This window comes from Nerophis lumbriciformis, linkage group LG06 (genome assembly GCF_033978685.3).
Source record: "Nerophis lumbriciformis linkage group LG06, RoL_Nlum_v2.1, whole genome shotgun sequence".
NCBI lineage: Eukaryota > Metazoa > Chordata > Actinopteri > Syngnathiformes > Syngnathidae > Nerophis > Nerophis lumbriciformis.
In genome coordinates, this window is record NC_084553.2 from 56,351,178 (window position 1) to 56,369,387 (window position 18,210).

At 38.1% G+C, this 18,210-nt stretch overlaps 1 protein-coding gene across 2 annotated transcripts in view; it reads right to left on the reverse strand.

Moving 5' to 3' along the window:
• The window catches only part of adcy7 (adenylate cyclase 7), a 207,127-nt gene that overhangs the window by 60,786 nt on the left and 128,131 nt on the right, over positions 1-18,210 (reverse strand). The window contains exons 10-13 of one of the 2 annotated variants that reach the window (XM_061964557.2): positions 12,825-12,957; positions 12,505-12,693; positions 8,027-8,064; positions 7,695-7,754 (exon numbers count right to left, since the gene is read on the reverse strand). In XM_061964557.2, the coding sequence (XP_061820541.1) occupies positions 7,695-7,754; positions 8,027-8,064; positions 12,505-12,693; positions 12,825-12,957 (420 nt within the window). The remainder of the gene's footprint in view (positions 1-7,694; positions 7,755-8,026; positions 8,065-12,504; positions 12,694-12,824; positions 12,958-18,210) is intronic. The other variant, XM_061964558.2, reaches the window with a different exon arrangement.

Genomic DNA, 18,210 nt, shown 5'->3' on the forward strand with positions numbered 1-18,210 from the left:
ACAAAACTAGCCACTTTTTCTGGACTTTCGGCAAGATAATCGTGTCTTGCCTACAGTCAAGCATGGTGTCAGGGTCTGGGGCTGCATGAGTGCTGCCGGCACTAGTGGAGTTCTGTTATGCAGCATATCATGCATTGTCATCCTAGATAGGCACGTCAAAGTCACATCATATTTGGTCCTAGATCTTGACGATTGAAATTGCCGACAGTGACAAAACTAATTTCACCAACTAAGGCATGACAGCATGCAGCATATCATGCATTGTCTTCTTGATAGGGACGTCAAAGTCACATCACAACACTTTGTTCCTCGACCTTGACAACTTAAAGTGACAAAACTCGCCACTTTTTCTGGTCTTTTGGCAAGATAATCGTGTCTTTGCTGACAGTCAAGCAAAAAATAAAGCTCAGCATGCAGCATATCATGCATTGTCTTCCTGAAAGGGACGTCAAAGTCACATCACAACACTTTGTTCCTCGACCTTGACAACTTAAAGTGACAAAACTAGCCACTTTTTTGCTGGACTTTTGGCAAGATAATCGTGTCTTGCCTACAGTCAAGCGTGGTGTCAGGGTCTGGAGCTGCATGAGTGCTGCTAGGGGAGTTATGTTATGCAGCATATCATGCATTGTCATCCGAGATAGGGACGTCAAAGTCACATCGCAACACTTTGTTCCTCGACCTTGACAACTTAAAGTGACAAAACTAGTCACTTTTTCTGGTCTTTTGGCAAGATAATGATGTCTTTGCTGACAGTCAAGCAAAAAATAAAATTTAGCATGCAGCATATCATGCATTGTCTTCCTGATAGGGACGCCAAAGTCACATCACAGCAATTTGTTCCTCGACCATGACAACTTAAAGTGACAAAACTAGCCACTTTTTCTGGACTTTTGGCAAGATAATCGTGTCTTGCCTACAGTCAAGCATGGTGTCAGGGTCTGGGGCTGCATGAGTGCTGCCGGCACTAGTGGAGTTCTGTTATGCAGCATATCATGCATTGTCATTTGAATTAGGGACCTCAAAGTCACATCATAACATTTGTTCCCAGACCTTGACGATTTAAATTGCTGACAGTGACGAAAATCATTTTGCCAACTAAGGCATACCAGCATGCAGCATATCATGCATTGTCTTCCTACATCACAACATTTTGTTCCTTGACCTTGACAACTTGAAGTGACAAAACTAGCCACTTTTACTGGTCTTTTGGCAAGATACTCATGTCTTTGCTGACAGTCAAGCAAAAAATCAAATTTAGCATGCAGCATATCATGCATTGTCTTCCTGATAGGGACGTCAAAGTCACATCACAACATTTTTTTCCTCGACCTTGACATCTTAAAGTGACAAAACTAGCCACTTTTTTGCTGGTCTTTTGGCAAGATAATCGTGTCTTGCCTACAATCAAGCATGGTGTCAGGGTCTGGGGCTGCATGAGTGCTGTTAGTGGAGTTATGTTATGCAGCATATCATGCATTGTCATTCGAAATAGGGACCTCAAAGTCACATCATAACAGTTGTTCCTCGACCATGACAACTTAAAGTGACAAAACTAGCCACTTTTTCTGGTCTTTTGGCAAGATACTCGTGTCTTTGCTGACAGTCAAGCAAAAAAAATAAAGCTTAGCATGCAGCATATCATGCATTGTCTTCCTGATAGGGACGTCAAAGTTACATCACAAAATCTTGTTCCTCGACCTTGACAACTTAAAGTGACAAAACTAGCCACTTTTTCTGGTCTTTTGGCAAGATAATCGTGTCTTGCCTACAGTCAAGCATGGTGTCAGGGTCTGGGGCTGCATGAGTGCTGCTAGGGGAGTTGTGTTATGCAGCATATCATGCATTGTCATTCGAAATAGGGACCTCAAAGTCACATCATAACATTTGTTCCTAGATCTTGACAATTTAAATTGCAGACCGTGACAAAACTAATTTCGCCAACTAAGGCATACCAGCATGCAGCATATCATGCATTGTCTTCCTGATAGGGACGTCAAAGTCACATCACAGCAATTTGTTCCTCGACCTTGACAACTTAAAGTGACAAAACTAGCCACTTTTTCTGGTCTTTTGGCAAGATACTCGTGCATGTCTTGCCTACAGTCAAGCATGGTGTCAGGGTCTGGGGCTGCATGAGTGCTGCCGGCACTAGTGGAGTTCTGTTATGCAGCATATCATGCATTGTCATCCTAGATAGGGACGTCAAAGTCACATCATATTTGTTCCTAGATCTTGATGATTTAAATTGCAGACCGTGACAAAACTAATTTCGCCAACTAAGGCATACCAGCATGCAGCATATCATGCATTGTCTTCCTGATCGGGACGTCAAAGTCACATCACAACATTTTGTTCCTCGACCTTGACAACTTAAAGTGACAAAACTAGCCACTTTTTCTGGTCTTTTGGCAAGATAATCGTGTCTTGCCTACAATCAAGCATGGTGTCAGGGTCTGGGGCTGTATGAGTGCTGCTAGGGGAGTTATGTTATGCAGCATATCATGCATTTTCATCCGAGATAGGGACGTCAAAGTCACATCATAACAGTTGTTCCTCGACCTTGACAACTTAAAGTGACAAAACTAGCCACTTTTTCTGGTCTTTTGGCAAGATAATCGTGTATTGCCGACAGTCAAGCATGGTGTCACAGTCTGGGGCTGCATGAGTGCTGCTAGGGGAATTCTGTTATGCAACATATCATGCATTGTCATTCGAGATAGGGAAGTCAAAGTCACATCATAACAGTTGTTTCTAGATCTTAACGATTTAAATTGCAGACAGTGACAAAACTAATTTCGCCAACTAAGGCATGACAGCATGCAGCATATCATGCATTGTCTTCCTGATAGGGACGTCAAAGTCACATCACAACATTTTGTTCCTCGACCTTGACAACTCAAAGTGACAAAACTAGCCACTTTTTCTGGTCTTTTGGCAAGATAATCGTGTCTTGCCTACAGTCATGCATGGTGTCAGGGTTTGGGCTGCATGAATGCTGCTAGGGGAATTATGTTATGCAGCATATCATGCATTGTCATTCGAGATAGGGACGTCAAAGTCACATCATAACATTTGTTCCTAGATCTTGACGATTGATATTGCCGACAGTGACAAAACTAATTTCGCCAACTAAGGCATACCAGCATGCAGCATATCATGCATTGTCTTCCTGATAGGGACGTCAAAGTCACATCATAACAGTTGTTCCTCGACCATGACAACTTAAAGTGACAAAACTAGCCACTTTTTTTGGTCTTTTGGCAAGATAATTGTGTCTTGCCGACAGTCAAGCATGGTGTCACAGTCTGGGGCTGCATGAGTGCTGCCGACACTAGGGGAATTCTGTTATGCAACATATCATGCATTGTCATTCGAGATAGGGACGTCAAAGTCACATCATAACAATTGTTTCTAGATCTTGACGATTTAAATTGCAGACAGTGACGAAAATTATTTTGCCAACTAAGGCATGACAGCATGCAGCATATCATGCATTGTCTTCCTGATAGGGACGTCAAAGTCACATCACAACATTTTGTTCCTCGACCTTGACAACTTAAAGTGACAAAACTAGCCACTTTTTTGCTGGACTTTTGACAAGATAATTGTGTCTTGCCTACAGTCAAGCATGGTATCAGGGTCTGGGGCTGCATGAGTGCTGCTAGGGGAGTTATGTTATGCAGCATATCATGCATTGTCATCCGAGATAGGGACGTCAAAGTCACATCACAGCCATTTGTTCCTCGACCTTGACAACTTAAAGTGACAAAACTAGCCACTTTTTCTGGTCTTTTGGCAAGATAGTCGTGTCTTTGCTGACAGTCAAGCAAAAAAATCAAGCTTAGCATGCAGCATATCATGCATTGTCTTCCTGATAGGGAGGTCAAAGTCACATCACAGCAATTTGTTCCTCGACCTTGACAACTTAAAGTGACAAAACTAGCCACTTTTTCTGGTCTTTTGGCAAGATAATCGTGTCTTTGCTGACAGTCAAGCAAAAAAATAAAGCTTAGCATGCAGCATATCATGCATTGTCTTCCTGATAGGGACGTCAAAGTTACATCACAAAATCTTGTTCCTCGACCTTGACAACTTAAAGTGACAAAACTCGCCACTTTTTCTGGTCTTTTGGCAAGATAATCGTGTCTTTGCTGACAGTCAAGCAAAAAATAAAGCTCAGCATGCAGCATATCATGCATTGTCTTCCTGATAGGGACGTCAAAGTCACATCACAACACTTTGTTCCTCGACCTTGACAACTTAAAGTGACAAAACTAGCCACTTTTTTGCTGGACTTTTGGCAAGATAATTGTGTCTTGCCTACAGTCAAGCATGGTATCAGGGTCTGGGGCTGCATGAGTGCTGCTAGGGGAGTTATGTTATGCAGCATATCATGCATTGTCATCCGAGATAGGGACGTCAAAGTCACATCGCAAAACTTTGTTCCTCGACCTTGACAACTTGAAGTGACAAAACTAGCCACTTTTTCTGGTCTTTTGGCAAGATAATCGTGTCTTTGCTGACAGTCAAGCAAAAAATACAATTTAGCATGCAGCATATCATGCATTGTCTTCCTGATAGGGACGTCAAAGTCACATCACAGCACTTTGTTCCTCGACCTTGACAACTTAAGGTGAGAAAACTAGCCACTTTTTCTGGTCTTTTGGCAAGATAATCGTGCCTGAGAATAATAAAGCATAGCATGCAGCATATCATGCATTGTCACAAGATTCTTTTGCTGTTTTTAGGCACCTACTCCAAAAAGCAAAAACTCTTTAAGACAGGATCACTCTACGGTACTCTTTTTAGTGAACAACTGCATAAACACTAGTGGAAAAATCCCCAAAATAGCAGCAGGTATGATGTGCTGTTTTTGGGAATCTTCTGAAATAATAGTTTTTAAGAACCTATTCCAAAAAGCTTGTCAAATATTTTCTCTATAACATCAGTTTTTAGGACCTACTTTACAAAGACAGTCAAATATACCTTCTGAATTTTACAAGGGCACTCTGCTGTTTTTAAGCAGAAACGCTAGTGAAAGTTCCTCCATGGGACATATGTGCTCTGCTGTTTTTAAAGACCTAACTGGAAACAACTATAATCAGCAATTTTCTACATTCTCTACATGACAGGAGTACCCTGACTAGTCCAAGATCCTCTCCATGACAGAGGCCAGCTCTTGTTTTTAAAGCTCGCTCCCAGGTTTTGATTGTTGTTCTTTTTTTCCCCCAGGACATCCCACTGCGAACAGCCACTCTTTTGCTGGTCAATGCAGCATATCATGCATTGTCTTCCTGATAGGGACGTCAAAGTCACATCACAACATTTTGTTCCTCGACCTTGACAACTTAAAGTGACAAAACTAGCCACTTTTTTGCTGGACTTTTGACAAGATAATTGTGTCTTGCCTACAGTCAAGCATGGTATCAGGGTCTGGGGCTGCATGAGTGCTGCTAGGGGAGTTATGTTATGCAGCATATCATGCATTGTCATCCGAGATAGGGACGTCAAAGTCACATCGCAACACTTTGTTCCTCGACCTTGACAACTTAAAGTGACAAAACTAGCCACTTTTTCTGGTCTTTTGGCAAGATAGTCGTGTCTTTGCTGACAGTCAAGCAAAAAAATAAAGCTTAGCATGCAGCATATCATGCATTGTCTTCCTGATAGGGACGTCAAAGTTACATCACAACATTTTGTTCCTCGACCTTGACAACTTAAAGAGACAAAACTAGCCACTTTTTCTGGTCTTTTGGCAAGATAATCGTGTCTTGCCTACAGTCAAGCATGGTGTCAGGGTCTGGGGCTGCATGAGTGCTGCCGGCACTAGGGGAGTTCTGTTATGCAGCATATCATGCATTGTCATTCGAGATAGGGACGTCAAAGTCACATCGCAAAACTTTGTTCCTCGACCTTGACAACTTGAAGTGACAAAACTAGTCACTTTTTCTGGTCTTTTGGCAAGATAATCGTGTCTTTGCTGACAGTCAAGCAAAAAATACAATTTAGCATGCAGCATATCATGCATTGTCTTCCTGATAGGGAGGTCAAAGTCACATCACAGCAATTTGTTCCTCGACCTTGACAACTTAAAGTGACAAAACTAGCCACTTTTTCTGGTCTTTTGGCAAGATAGTCGTGTCTTTGCTGACAGTCAAGCAAAAAAAATAAAGCTTAGCATGCAGCATATCATGCATTGTCGTCCTGATAGGGACGTCAAAGTTACATCACAAAATCTTGTTCCTCGACCTTGACAACTTAAAGTGACAAAACTAGCCACTTTTTCTGGTCTTTTGGCAAGATAATTGTGTCTTGCCTACAGTCAAGCATGGTGTCAGGGTCTGGGGCTGCATGAGTGCTGCCGGCACTAGGGGAGTTCTGTTATGCAGCATATCATGCATTGTCATTCAAAATAGGGACCTCAAAGTCACATCACAGCCATTTGTTCCTCGACCTTGACAACTTAAAGTGACAAAACTAGCCACTTTTTCTGGTCTTTTGGAAAGATAATCGTGTCTTTTCTGACAGTCAAGCAAAAAATCAAATTTAGCATGCAGCATATCATGCATTGTCTTCCCGATAGGGACGTCAAAGTCACATCACAACACTTTGTTCCTCGACCTTGACAACTTAAAGTGACAACAAAACTAACCACTTTTTCTGGTCTTTTGGCAAGATAATCGTGTCTTTGCTGACAGTCAAGTAAAAAATAAAGCTTAGCATGCAGCATATTATGCATTGTCTTCCTGATAGGGACGTCAAAGTCACATCACAACATTTTGTTCCTCGACCTTGACAACTTAAAGTGACAAAACTAGCCACTTTTTTGCTGGACTTTTGGCAAGATAATCGTGTCTTGCCTACAGTCAAGCATGGTATCAGGGTCTGGGGCTGCATGAGTGCTGCTAGGGGAGTTATGTTATGCAGCATATCATGCATTGTCATCCGAGATAGGGACGTCAAAGTCACATCGCAACACTTTGTTCCTCGACCTTGACAACTTAAAGTGACAAAACTAGCCACTTTTTCTGGTCTTTTGGCAAGATAATCGTGTCTTGCCTACAGTCAAGCATGGTGTCACAGTCTGGGGCTGCATGAGTGCTGCTAGGGGAGTTATGTTATGCAGCATATCATGCATTGTCATCCGAGATAGGGACGTCAAAGTCACATCGCAACACTTTGTTCCTCGACCTTGACAACTTAAAGTGACAAAACTAGCCACTTTTTCTGGTCTTTTGGCAAAATAATCGTGTCTTTGCTGACAGTCAAGCAAAAAATACAATTTAGCATGCAGCATATCATGCATTGTCTTCCTGATAGGGACGTCAAAGTCACATCACAGCACTTTGTTCCTCGACCTTGACAACTTAAGGTGAGAAAACTAGCCACTTTTTCTGGACTTTTGGCAAGATAATCGTGCCTGAGAATAATAAAGCATAGCATGCAGCATATCATGCATTGTCACAAGATTCTGGTGACTACCATTTCAAATAGTGACAAAACTAGCACTAATAGCTGTGCGTTGACTCAAATGTATGATGCTACACAAGCTGTACACTGACTACTCTAAAGCATATCCAGATGTAATCCTATGGTATTGTGCCCTGAGACGAGGCGGAGGGAGTGCTTGCTGCAATGCGGGGCACCGTTGGAAATGGCAGAGGTTGAGCACGAGTGCTTCCGGAACTCACTTCAAGCTGCTGAATGAGGGCGTGGGCAAGGTGCACCTCTCCTCTACAGACTCACCAAAGCTGCCGTCAAGTCCAACAGTAACGACACAAACACACAAAGTCAACACAACACGGCAGCGCGTGGGCTGCTTTAACAGAAGGCTCATGGGAACATAGTTGAGGAATGATCACTTCTAGACACACAAGAAGTACACACTAGTACTGCAAAGTACACACTAGTACTGCAAAGTACACACTAGTACTGCAAAGTACACACTAGTACTGCAAAGTACACAGTAGAAGTAGTCGCCAAATAAGGCGGGCTTAGTTTTTTATTTTTTATTTTTTTTTACCTGTCAGGGATCTTGATTGCTGTTCGCAGTGGGATGTCCTGGGGGGAAAAAAGAGCAACAATCAAAACCTGGGAGCGAGCTTTAAAAACAAGAGCTGGCCTCTGTCATGGAGAGGATCTTGGACTAGCACTTTTGCAAACGGTTCTTAAAGAAAACAGCAGAAAACTCTGGCTTTTTAAAGTAGGTCCTAAAAAAAAACTGCAAATCACTGACGTCATGGAGAGGATATTTGACTAGCTTTTTGGAATAAGTTCTTAAAAAACTTTTTTTTTTCAGCAGATTCCCAAAAACAGCACATCATACCTGTCATTTAGAGGATCTTTGACTAGCGTTTATGCAGTTGGTCACTAAAAAGAGTAGAGCGATACTGTCTAATAATAGATTTAGCTTTTTGGAGTAGGTGCCTAAAAAAAGCAAAGCACTCTTGTCATACAGAGGGTATTTGCTGTTTTTGAGAATTTGGTGCAAAGAATGCTAGTCAGGGTGCTCCTGTCATGTAGAGAATATAGATAATTACTAATTAGAGTTGTTTGCAGTTAGGTCTTTAAAAACAGCAGAGCACATAGAGGAACTTTCACTAGCGTTTCTGCTTAAAAACAGCAGCGCACACCTGTGACACAAAGGATCTTAGACTAGCGTTGTTTGCTTTTGTCAAATACAGAAGAGGATATTTGACTAGCTTTGTAAAGTAGGTCTCTAAAAACGTGAAAAACACTGACGTCAGAGAGGATATTTGACTAGCTTTTCGGTATAGGTTCTTAAAAAATATTTTTTCAGCAGATTCCCAAAAACAGCACATCACTCCTGTCATTTAGAGAATCTGTCACTAGCGTTTATGCAGTTGGTCACTAAAAAGAGTAGACTGTACGTGTCTTATAAGAATTTTAGCTTTTTGGAGTAGATGCCTAAAAACAGCAAAGCACTCTTGTCATATAGAGGGTTTTCGCTGTTTTTGAGAATTTGGTGCAAAAATGCTAGTCAGGGTGCTCCTGTCATGTAGAGAATATAGAGAACCACTCATTACAGTTGTTTACAGTTAGGTCTTAAAAAAACAGCAGAGCACAGAAGATCTTTAATGTTTCTGCTTAAAAACAGCAGCGCACACCTGTGACACAAAGGATCTTAGACTAGCGTTTTTTGCCCTTGTCAAATACAGAAGAGGATATTTGACTAGCTTTGTAAAGTAGGTCCCTAAAAACGTGAAAAACACTGACGTCAGAGAGGATATTTGACTAATAAGTTCTTCAAAACTATTTTTTCAGCAGATTCCCAAAAACAGCACATCACTCCTGTCATGTAGAGGATTTTCACTAGCATTTATGCAGTTGGTCACTAAAAAGAGTAGAGTCATCCTGTCTTATAAGAGATTTAGCTTTTTGGAGTAGGTGCCTAAAAACAGCAAAGCACTCTTGTCATGTAGAGGGTTTTTGCGGTTTTTGAGAATTTGGTTCAAAAATGCTAGTCAGGGTGGTCCTGTCATGTAGAGAATGTAGAAAATTACTGATTATAGTTGTTTCCAGTTAGGTCTTTAAAAACAGCAGAGTACATATGTCCCATGGAGGAACTTTCACTAGCGTTTCTGCTTAAAAACAGCAGAGTGCCCTTGTAAAATTCAGAAGGTATATTTGACTGTCTTTGTAAAGTAGGTCCTAAAAACTGATGTTATAGAGAAAATATTTGACAAGCTTTTTGGAATAGGTTCTTAAAAACTATTATTTCAGCAGATTCCCAAAAACAGCACATCATACCTGCTGCTATTTTGGGGATTTTTCCACTAGTGTTTATGCAGTTGTTCACTAAAAAGAGTAGAGTGATCCTGTCTTAAAGAGTTTTTGCTTTTTGGAGTAGGTGCCTAAAAACAGCAAAGCACTCTTGTCATATAGAGGGTTTTCGCTATTTTTGGGAACTTGGTGCAAAAATGCTAGTCAGGGTGCTCCTGTCATGTAGAGAATATAGAGAATCACTCATTACAGTTGTTTGCAGTTAGGTCTTAAAAAAAACAGCAGAGCACATAGAAGATCTTTAATGTTTCTGCTTAAAAACAGCAGCGCACACCTGTGACACAAAGGATCTTAGACTAGCGTTTTTTGCCCTTGTCAAATACAGAAGAGGATATTTGACTAGCTTTGTAAAGTAGGTCCCTAAAAACGTGAAAAACACTGACGTCAGAGAGGATATTTGACTAATAAGTTCTTCAAAACTATTTTTTTCAGCAGATTCCCAAAAACAGCACATCACTCCTGTCATGTAGAGGATTTTCACTAGCATTTATGCAGTTGGTCACTAAAAAGAGTAGAGTCATCCTGTCTTATAAGAGATTTAGCTTTTTGGAGTAGGTGCCTAAAAACAGCAAAGCATTCTTGTCATGTAGAGGGTTTTTGCTGTTTTTGAGAATTTGGTTCAAAAATGCTAGTCAGGGTACTCCTGTCATGTAGAGAATGTAGAAAATTACTGATTATAGTTGTTTGCCGTTAGGTCTTTAAAAACAGCAGAGCACATATGTCCCATGGAGGAACTTTCACTAGCGTTTCTGCTTAAAAACAGCAGAGTGCCCTTGTGAAATTCAGAAGGTATATTTGACAGTCTTTGTAAAGTAGGTCCTAAAAACTGATGTTATAGAGAAAATATTTGACAATCTTTTTGGAATAGGTTCGTAAAAACTATTATTTCAGCAGATTCCCAAAAACAGCACATCATACCTGCTGCTATTTTGGGGATTTTTCCACTAGTATTTATGCAGTTGTTCACTAAAAAGAGTAGAGTGATCCTGTCTTAAAGAGTTTTTGCTTTTTGGAGTAGGTGCCTAAAAACAGCAAAGCACTCTTGTCATATAGAGGGTTTTCGCTATTTTTGGGAACTTGGTGCAAAAATGCTAGTCAGGGTGCTCCTGTCATGTAGAGAATATAGAGAATCACTCATTACAGTTGTTTGCAGTTAGGTCTTAAAAAAAACAGCAGAGCACATAGAAGATCTTTAATGTTTCTGCTTAAAAACAGCAGCGCACACCTGTGACACAAAGGATCTTAGACTAGCGTTTTTTGTACTTGTCAAATACAGAAGAGGATATTTGACTAGCTTTGTAAAGTAGGTCCCTAAAAACGTGAAAAACACTGACGTCAGAGAGGATATTTGACTAATAAGTTCTTCAAAACAATTTTTTCAGCAGATTCCCAAAAACAGCACATCACTCCTGTCATGTAGAGGATTTTCACTAGCATTTATGCAGTTGGTCACTAAAAAGAGTAGAGTCATCCTGTCTTATAAGAGATTTAGCTTTTTGGAGTAGGTGCCTAAAAACAGCAAAGCACTCTTGTCATGTAGAGGGTTTTTGCTGTTTTTGAGAATTTGGTTAAAAAATGCTAGTCAGGGTGCTCCTGTCATGTAGAAAATTACTGATTATAGTTGTTTGCAGTTAGGTCTTTAAAAACAGCAGAGTACATATGTCCCATGGAGGAACTTTCACTAGCGTTTCTGCTTAAAAACAGCAGAGTGCCCTTGTGAAATTCAGAAGGTATATTTGACAGTCTTTGTAAAGTAGGTCCTAAAAACTGATGCTATAGAGAAAATATTTGACAAGCTTTTTGGAATAGGTTCGTAAAAACTATTATTTCAGCAGATTCCCAAAAACAGCACATCATACCTGCCATTTGGGGGATTTTTCCACTAGTGTTTATGCAGTTGTTCACTAAAAAGAGTAGAGTGATCCTGTCTTAAAGAGTTTTTGCTTTTTGGAGTAGGTGCCTAAAAACAGCAAAGCACTCTTGTCATATAGAGGGTTTTTGCTATTTTTGGGAACTTGGTGCAAAAATGCTAGTCGGGGTGCTCCTGTCATGTAGAGAATCCGTAATTAAAATAATTAAACAGCATCAGTCTACTCTTTTTAGTGACCAACTGCATAAACGTCAGTCAAAGATCCTCTAAATGACAGAAGTGATGTGCTGTTTTTGGGAATCTGCTGAAAAAATTGTTTTTAAGAACATATTCTAAAAAAAGCCAGTCAAATATCTCTATGGTGTCAGTGTTTTGCAGTTTTTTAGGTCCTACTTTACAAAGCTACTCAAATATCCTCTTCTGTAACTACATAGTAGTAGTAGTAGTAGTAGTAGTAGTAGTAGTAGTAGTAGTAGTAGTAGTAGTAGTAGTAGTAGTAGTACTACCTGCTCAGTGGCCTAATGGTTAGAGTGTCCGCCTTGAGATTGGTAGGTCATGAGTTCAAACCCTTGCCGAGTCATACCAAAGACTATAAAAATGGGACCCATTACCTCCCTTACACTCAGCATCAAGGGGTTGAAATTGGGGGTTAAATCACCAAAAAATTATTAGCCACCGGTGCTGCTCACTACTCCCCTCACCTCCCCGGGGGTGATCAAGGGTGATGGGTCAAATGCAGAGAATAATTTCGCCACACCTAGTGCGTGTGTGACAATCATCGGTACTTGAACTTAACTTAGTAGTAGTAGTAGGTCATGTGGTCTTACCTTGCAGAGCGACTTGCCGTTGACCAGAGGGTCGGCGCTGAAGCCCTCCCTGTTCTGGAGGTGGGCGAAGGGTTTGACGGCGCCCCAGGACTCCAGGTAGCGGGTCATACGAACCGACGCCCGCATCTTCAGACCGTCGTTCACTCGAGGCCTCGGAACGCTGCGGCCGCTCTGCGTGGGATCCTTTGACTGAGACGTATCGTTAGTAAGAGTTCTGACCTCGTACTTGCCCGAGGACCTCCATCCTCCTCCATGGCATCACGTATAAGCTCTTAAATCCGTCTCCTTTGGAGAGCCTGGGGTTCAGGCTGCAGACTCACCCGCGGGTCGATGACGAGGTACGTCCTGACGTTCAGCTCCTTCAAGTAGGCGTCCATCAGGTGCCCGTTGCCCTCCTCCACTTCGTAGGCCTTGTTCAGGTGCTTCAGAGTGGCCTCCGTGATGTGCACACGTCTGAGAGAGAATTAAAATTAAAAAAATGTTGTTTACATTGTTGCTGAGGATCTTCAGTAATTACTAAACTGACGTGTTGACATTTAGAGAAGACGCCAACACCACAGCAAATAATTCTCCAGAAAAACGCAGGCTAAGGAAATTTAGTCAGATTTTTGCATGACGTCAACGGTAGCCAATATTCATAAAGTAATATAACCCTTATGTTAACACCAGTCAAAGATCTTCTATATTACAGGGGCGACTGTTTTTAAGGACCTTTCGGAAAAAACACTAGTCGTTTGTGTGACAGTCTCTGCTGATTTTAAGGACGTGGGCTTACTACGAAAAATAATCTATGTCACTCTGCTGCAAGTACATGAGTCAAAGATCCTCTATATGAGAGGAACACTGCTGTATTAAATATATTTTTGCACAAAAAAAAAACTAAAACTAGTCAAAGATCCTCTATTTGAGAGGAACACCGCTTTGTTTTTAAGGAAATTCTGCAAAAAAAAAAACTAGTCAAAGATCCTCTATTTGAGAGGAACACCGCTTTGTTTTTAAGGAAATTCTGCACACAAAAAACTAGTCAAAGATCCTCTATTTAAGAAGAACAATGCTGTTTTAATGATATTTTGTCACAGAAAAATTAGTCAATGATCCTCTATATGAAAGGAACAGTGCTGTTTTTAGGGATATTGTTAAAAAAAATAATAAAATAAAATAAAATAAAAACCTGCTAAAAGATCCTCTGTTTGAGAGTAACACTGCTGTTTTTAGGAATTTTCTGCAATAATATTATTGTCAAAGATCTTCTTTTTGAGATAAACGGAGCTGTTTTTGAGCATATTTCAGAAAAGAAAAACACGAGTCAAAGATCCTCTATATGAGAGGAACACTGCTGTATTAAATGTATTTTTGCACACAAAAAAAAAAAAAATAGTCAAAGATCCTCTATTTGAGAGGAACACCGCTTTGTTTTTAAGGAAATTCTGCACACAAAAAAACTAGTCAAAGATCCTCTATTTGAGAGGAACACCGCTTTGTTTTTAAGGAAATTCTGCACACAAGAAACTAGTCAAAGATCCTCTATTTAAGAAGAACAATGCTGTTTTAATGATATTTTGTCACAGAAAAATTAGTCAATGATCCTCTATATGAAAGGAACAGTGCTGTTTTTAGGGATATTGTTAAAAAAATAATAAAATAAAATAAAATAAAAACCTGCTAAAAGATCCTCTGTTTGAGAGGAACACTGCTGTTTTTAGGAATTTTCTGCAATAATATTATTGTCAAAGATCTTCTTTTTGAGATAAACGGAGCTGTTTTTGAGCATATTTCAGAAAAGAAAAACACGAGTCAAAGATCCTCTATATGACAAGAGCAAACGTTGAGGATCTTCTGCAAAAAAAAAACTAGTAAAAGATCCTCTATTTAAGAAGAACAATGCTGTTTTAATGATATTTTGTCACAGAAAAAATAGTCAATGATCCTCTATATGAAAGGAACAGTGCTGTTTTAGGGATATTGTAAAAAAAATAAAAAATAAATAAATAAACCCTGCTAAAAGATACTCTATTTGAGAGGAACACTGCTCTATTTTTAGGAATTTTCTGCAATAATAATATTGTCAAAGATCTTCCATTTGAGATGAACAGAGCTGTTTTTGAGCATAGTCCAGAAAAGAAAAACACGAGTCAAAGATCCTCTATATGACAAGAGCAAACGTTTTGAGGATCTTCTGCAAAAAAAAATCTAGTAAAAGATCCTCTATTTAAGAAGAACAATGCTGTTTTAATGATATTTTGTCACAGAAAAAATAGTCAACGATCCTCTATATGAAAGGAACAGTGCTGTTTTTAGGGATATTGTAAAAAAAAAATAATAATAATAATAATAATAAAATAAAATCCCTGCTAAAAGATCCTCTATTTGAGAGGAACACTGCTCTGGTTTTAGGAATTTTCTGCAATAAAATTATTGTCAAATATCTTCTATTTGAGATGAACAGAGCTGTTTTTGAGCATATTTCAGAAAAGAAAAACACGAGTCAAAAATCCTCTATATGACAAGAGCAAACGTTTTGAGGATCTTCTGCAAAAAAAAAATCTAGTAAAAGATCCTCTATTTAAGAAGAACAATGCTGTTTTAATGATATTTTGTCACAGAAAAAATAGTCAACGATCCTCTATATGAAAGGAACAGTGCTGTTTTTAGGGATGTTGTAAAAAAAAAAAATAATAATAATAATAAAATAAAATCCCTGCTAAAAGATCCTCTATTTGAGAGGAACACTGCTGTTTTTAGGAATTTTCTGCAATAATATTATTGTCAAAGATCTTCTTTTTGAGATAAACGGAGCTGTTTTTGAGCATATTTCAGAAAAGAAAAACACGAGTCAAAGATCCTCTATATGACAAGAGCAAACGTTTTGAGGATCTTCTGCAAAAAAAAAACTAGTAAAAGATCCTCTATTTAAGAAGAACAATGCTGTTTTAATATTTTGTCACAGAAAAAATAGTCAATGATCCTCTATATGAAAGGAACAGTGCTGTTTTAGGGATATTGTAAAAAAATAAAAAATAAAATAAATAAACCCTGCTAAAAGATACTCTATTTGAGAGGAACACTGCTCTATTTTTAGGAATTTTCTGCAATAATAATATTGTCAAAGATCTTCCATTTGAGATGAACAGAGCTGTTTTTGAGCATAGTCCAGAAAAGAAAAACACGAGTCAAAGATCCTCTATATGACAAGAGCAAACGTTTTGAGGATCTTCTGCAAAAAAAATCTAGTAAAAGATCCTCTATTTAAGAAGAACAATGCTGTTTTAATGATATTTTGTCACAGAAAAAATAGTCAACGATCCTCTATATGAAAAGAACAGTGCTGTTTTTAGGGATATTGTAAAAAAAAAAATAATAATAATAATAATAAAATAAAATCCCTGCTAAAAGATCCTCTATTTGAGAGGAACACTGCTCTGTTTTTAGGAATTTTCTGCAATAATATTATTGTCAAAGATCTTCTATTTGAGATGAACAGAGCTGTTTTTGAGCATATTCCAGAAAAGAAAAACACGAGTCAAAGATCCTCTATATGACAAGAGCAAACGTTTTGAGGATCTTCTGCAAAAAAAATCTAGTAAAAGATCCTCTATTTAAGAAGAACAATGCTGTTTTAATGATATTTTGTCACAGAAAAAATAGTCAATGATCCTCTATATGAAAGGAACAGTGCTGTTTTTAGGGATATTGTAAAAAAAATAATAATAATAATAATAAAAGAATAAAACAAAATCCCTGCTAAAAGATCCTCTATTTGAGAGGAACACTGCTCTGTTTTTAGGAATTTTCTGCAATGATATTATTGTCAAAGATATTCTATTTGAGATGAACAGTGCTGTTTTTGAGCATATTCCAGAAAAGAAAAACACGTGTCTAACAGGAAAAATACTCAATGATCCTCTATATGAAAGGAACAGTGCTGTTTTTAGGGATATTGTTAAAAAAAACAACAACAAAAAAAACATCCTCTATTTGAGAGGAACACTGCTCTGTTTTTAGGAATTTTCTGCAATAATATTATTGTCAAAGATCTTCTATTTGAGATGAACAGTGCTTTTTTTAAGCATATTCCAGAAAATAAAAACACTAGTCAAAGATCCTCTACATGACAAGAGCAAACGTTTTAAGGATCTTCTGCTAAAAAAACAAAAAACTAGTCAAAGATCCTCTATTTAAGAAGAACAATGCTGTTTTAATGATATTTTGTCACAGAAAAAATAGTCAACGATCCTCTATATGAAAGGAACAGTGCTGTTTTTAGGGATATTGTAAAAAAAATAATAATAATAATAAAATCCCTGCTAAAAGATCCTCTATTTGAGAGGAACACTGCTCTGTTTTTAGGAATTTTCTGAAATAATATTATTGTCAAAGATCTTCTATTTGAGATGGACAGTGCTGTTTTTGAGCATATTACAGAAAAGAAAAACACTAGTCAAAGATCCTCTATATGACAAGAGCAAATGTTTTAAGGATCTGCAAAAAAACAACTAGTCAAAGATCCTCTATTTAAGAAGAACAATGCTGTTTTAATTTTGTAACAGAAAAAATAGTCAATGATCCTTTATATGAAAGGAACAGTGCTGTTTTTAGGGATATTGTAAAAAACAAAATAAAATAATAAAATAAAATCCCTGCTAAAAGATCCTCTATTTGAGACGAACACTGTTCTGTTTTTAGGAATTTTCTTCAAAAGATATTCTATTTGAGATGAACAGTGCTGTTTTTGAGCATATTCCAGAAAAAAAAACACTTGTCTAACAGGAAAAAGACTCAATGATCCTCTATATGAAAGGAACAGTGCTGTTTTTAGGGATATTGTAAAAAAATAAAAAAATAAAAAAAAAACTGCTAAAACATCCTCTATTTGAGTGGAACACTGCTCTGGTTTTAGGAATTTTCTGCAATAAAATTATTGTCAAATATCTTCTATTTGAGATGAACAGAGCTGTTTTTGAGCATATTTCAGAAAAGAAAAACACGAGTCAAAAATCCTCTATATGACAAGAGCAAACGTTTTGAGGATCTTCTGCAAAAAAAATCTAGTAAAAGATCCTCTATTTAAGAAGAACAATGCTGTTTTAATGATATTTTGTCACAGAAAAAATAGTCAACGATCCTCTATATGAAAGGAACAGTGCTGTTTTTAGGGATATTGTAAAAAATAAAAATAATAATAATAAAATAAAATCCCTGCTAAAAGATCCTCTATTTGAGAGGAACACTGCTCTGTTTTTAGGAATTTTCTGCAATAATATTGTTGTCAAAGATCTTCTATTTGAGATGAACAGAGCTGTTTTTGAGCATATTCCAGAAAAGAAAAACACGAGTCAAAGATCCTCTATATGACAAGAGCAAACGTTTTGAGGATCTTCTGCAAAAAAAAATATAGTAAAAGATCCTCTATTTAAGAAGAACAATGCTGTTTTAATGATATTTTGTCACAGAAAAAATAGTCAATGATCCTCTATATGAAAGGAACAGTGCTGTTTTTAGGGATATTGTAAAAAAAATAATAATAATAATAATAAAATAATAAAACAAAATCCCTGCTAAAAGATCCTCTATTTGAGAGGAACACTGCTCTGTTTTTAGGAATTTTCTGCAATGATATTATTGTCAAAGATATTCTATTTCAGATGAACAGTGCTGTTTTTGAGCATATTCCAGAAAAGAAAAACACGTGTCTAACAGGAAAAATAC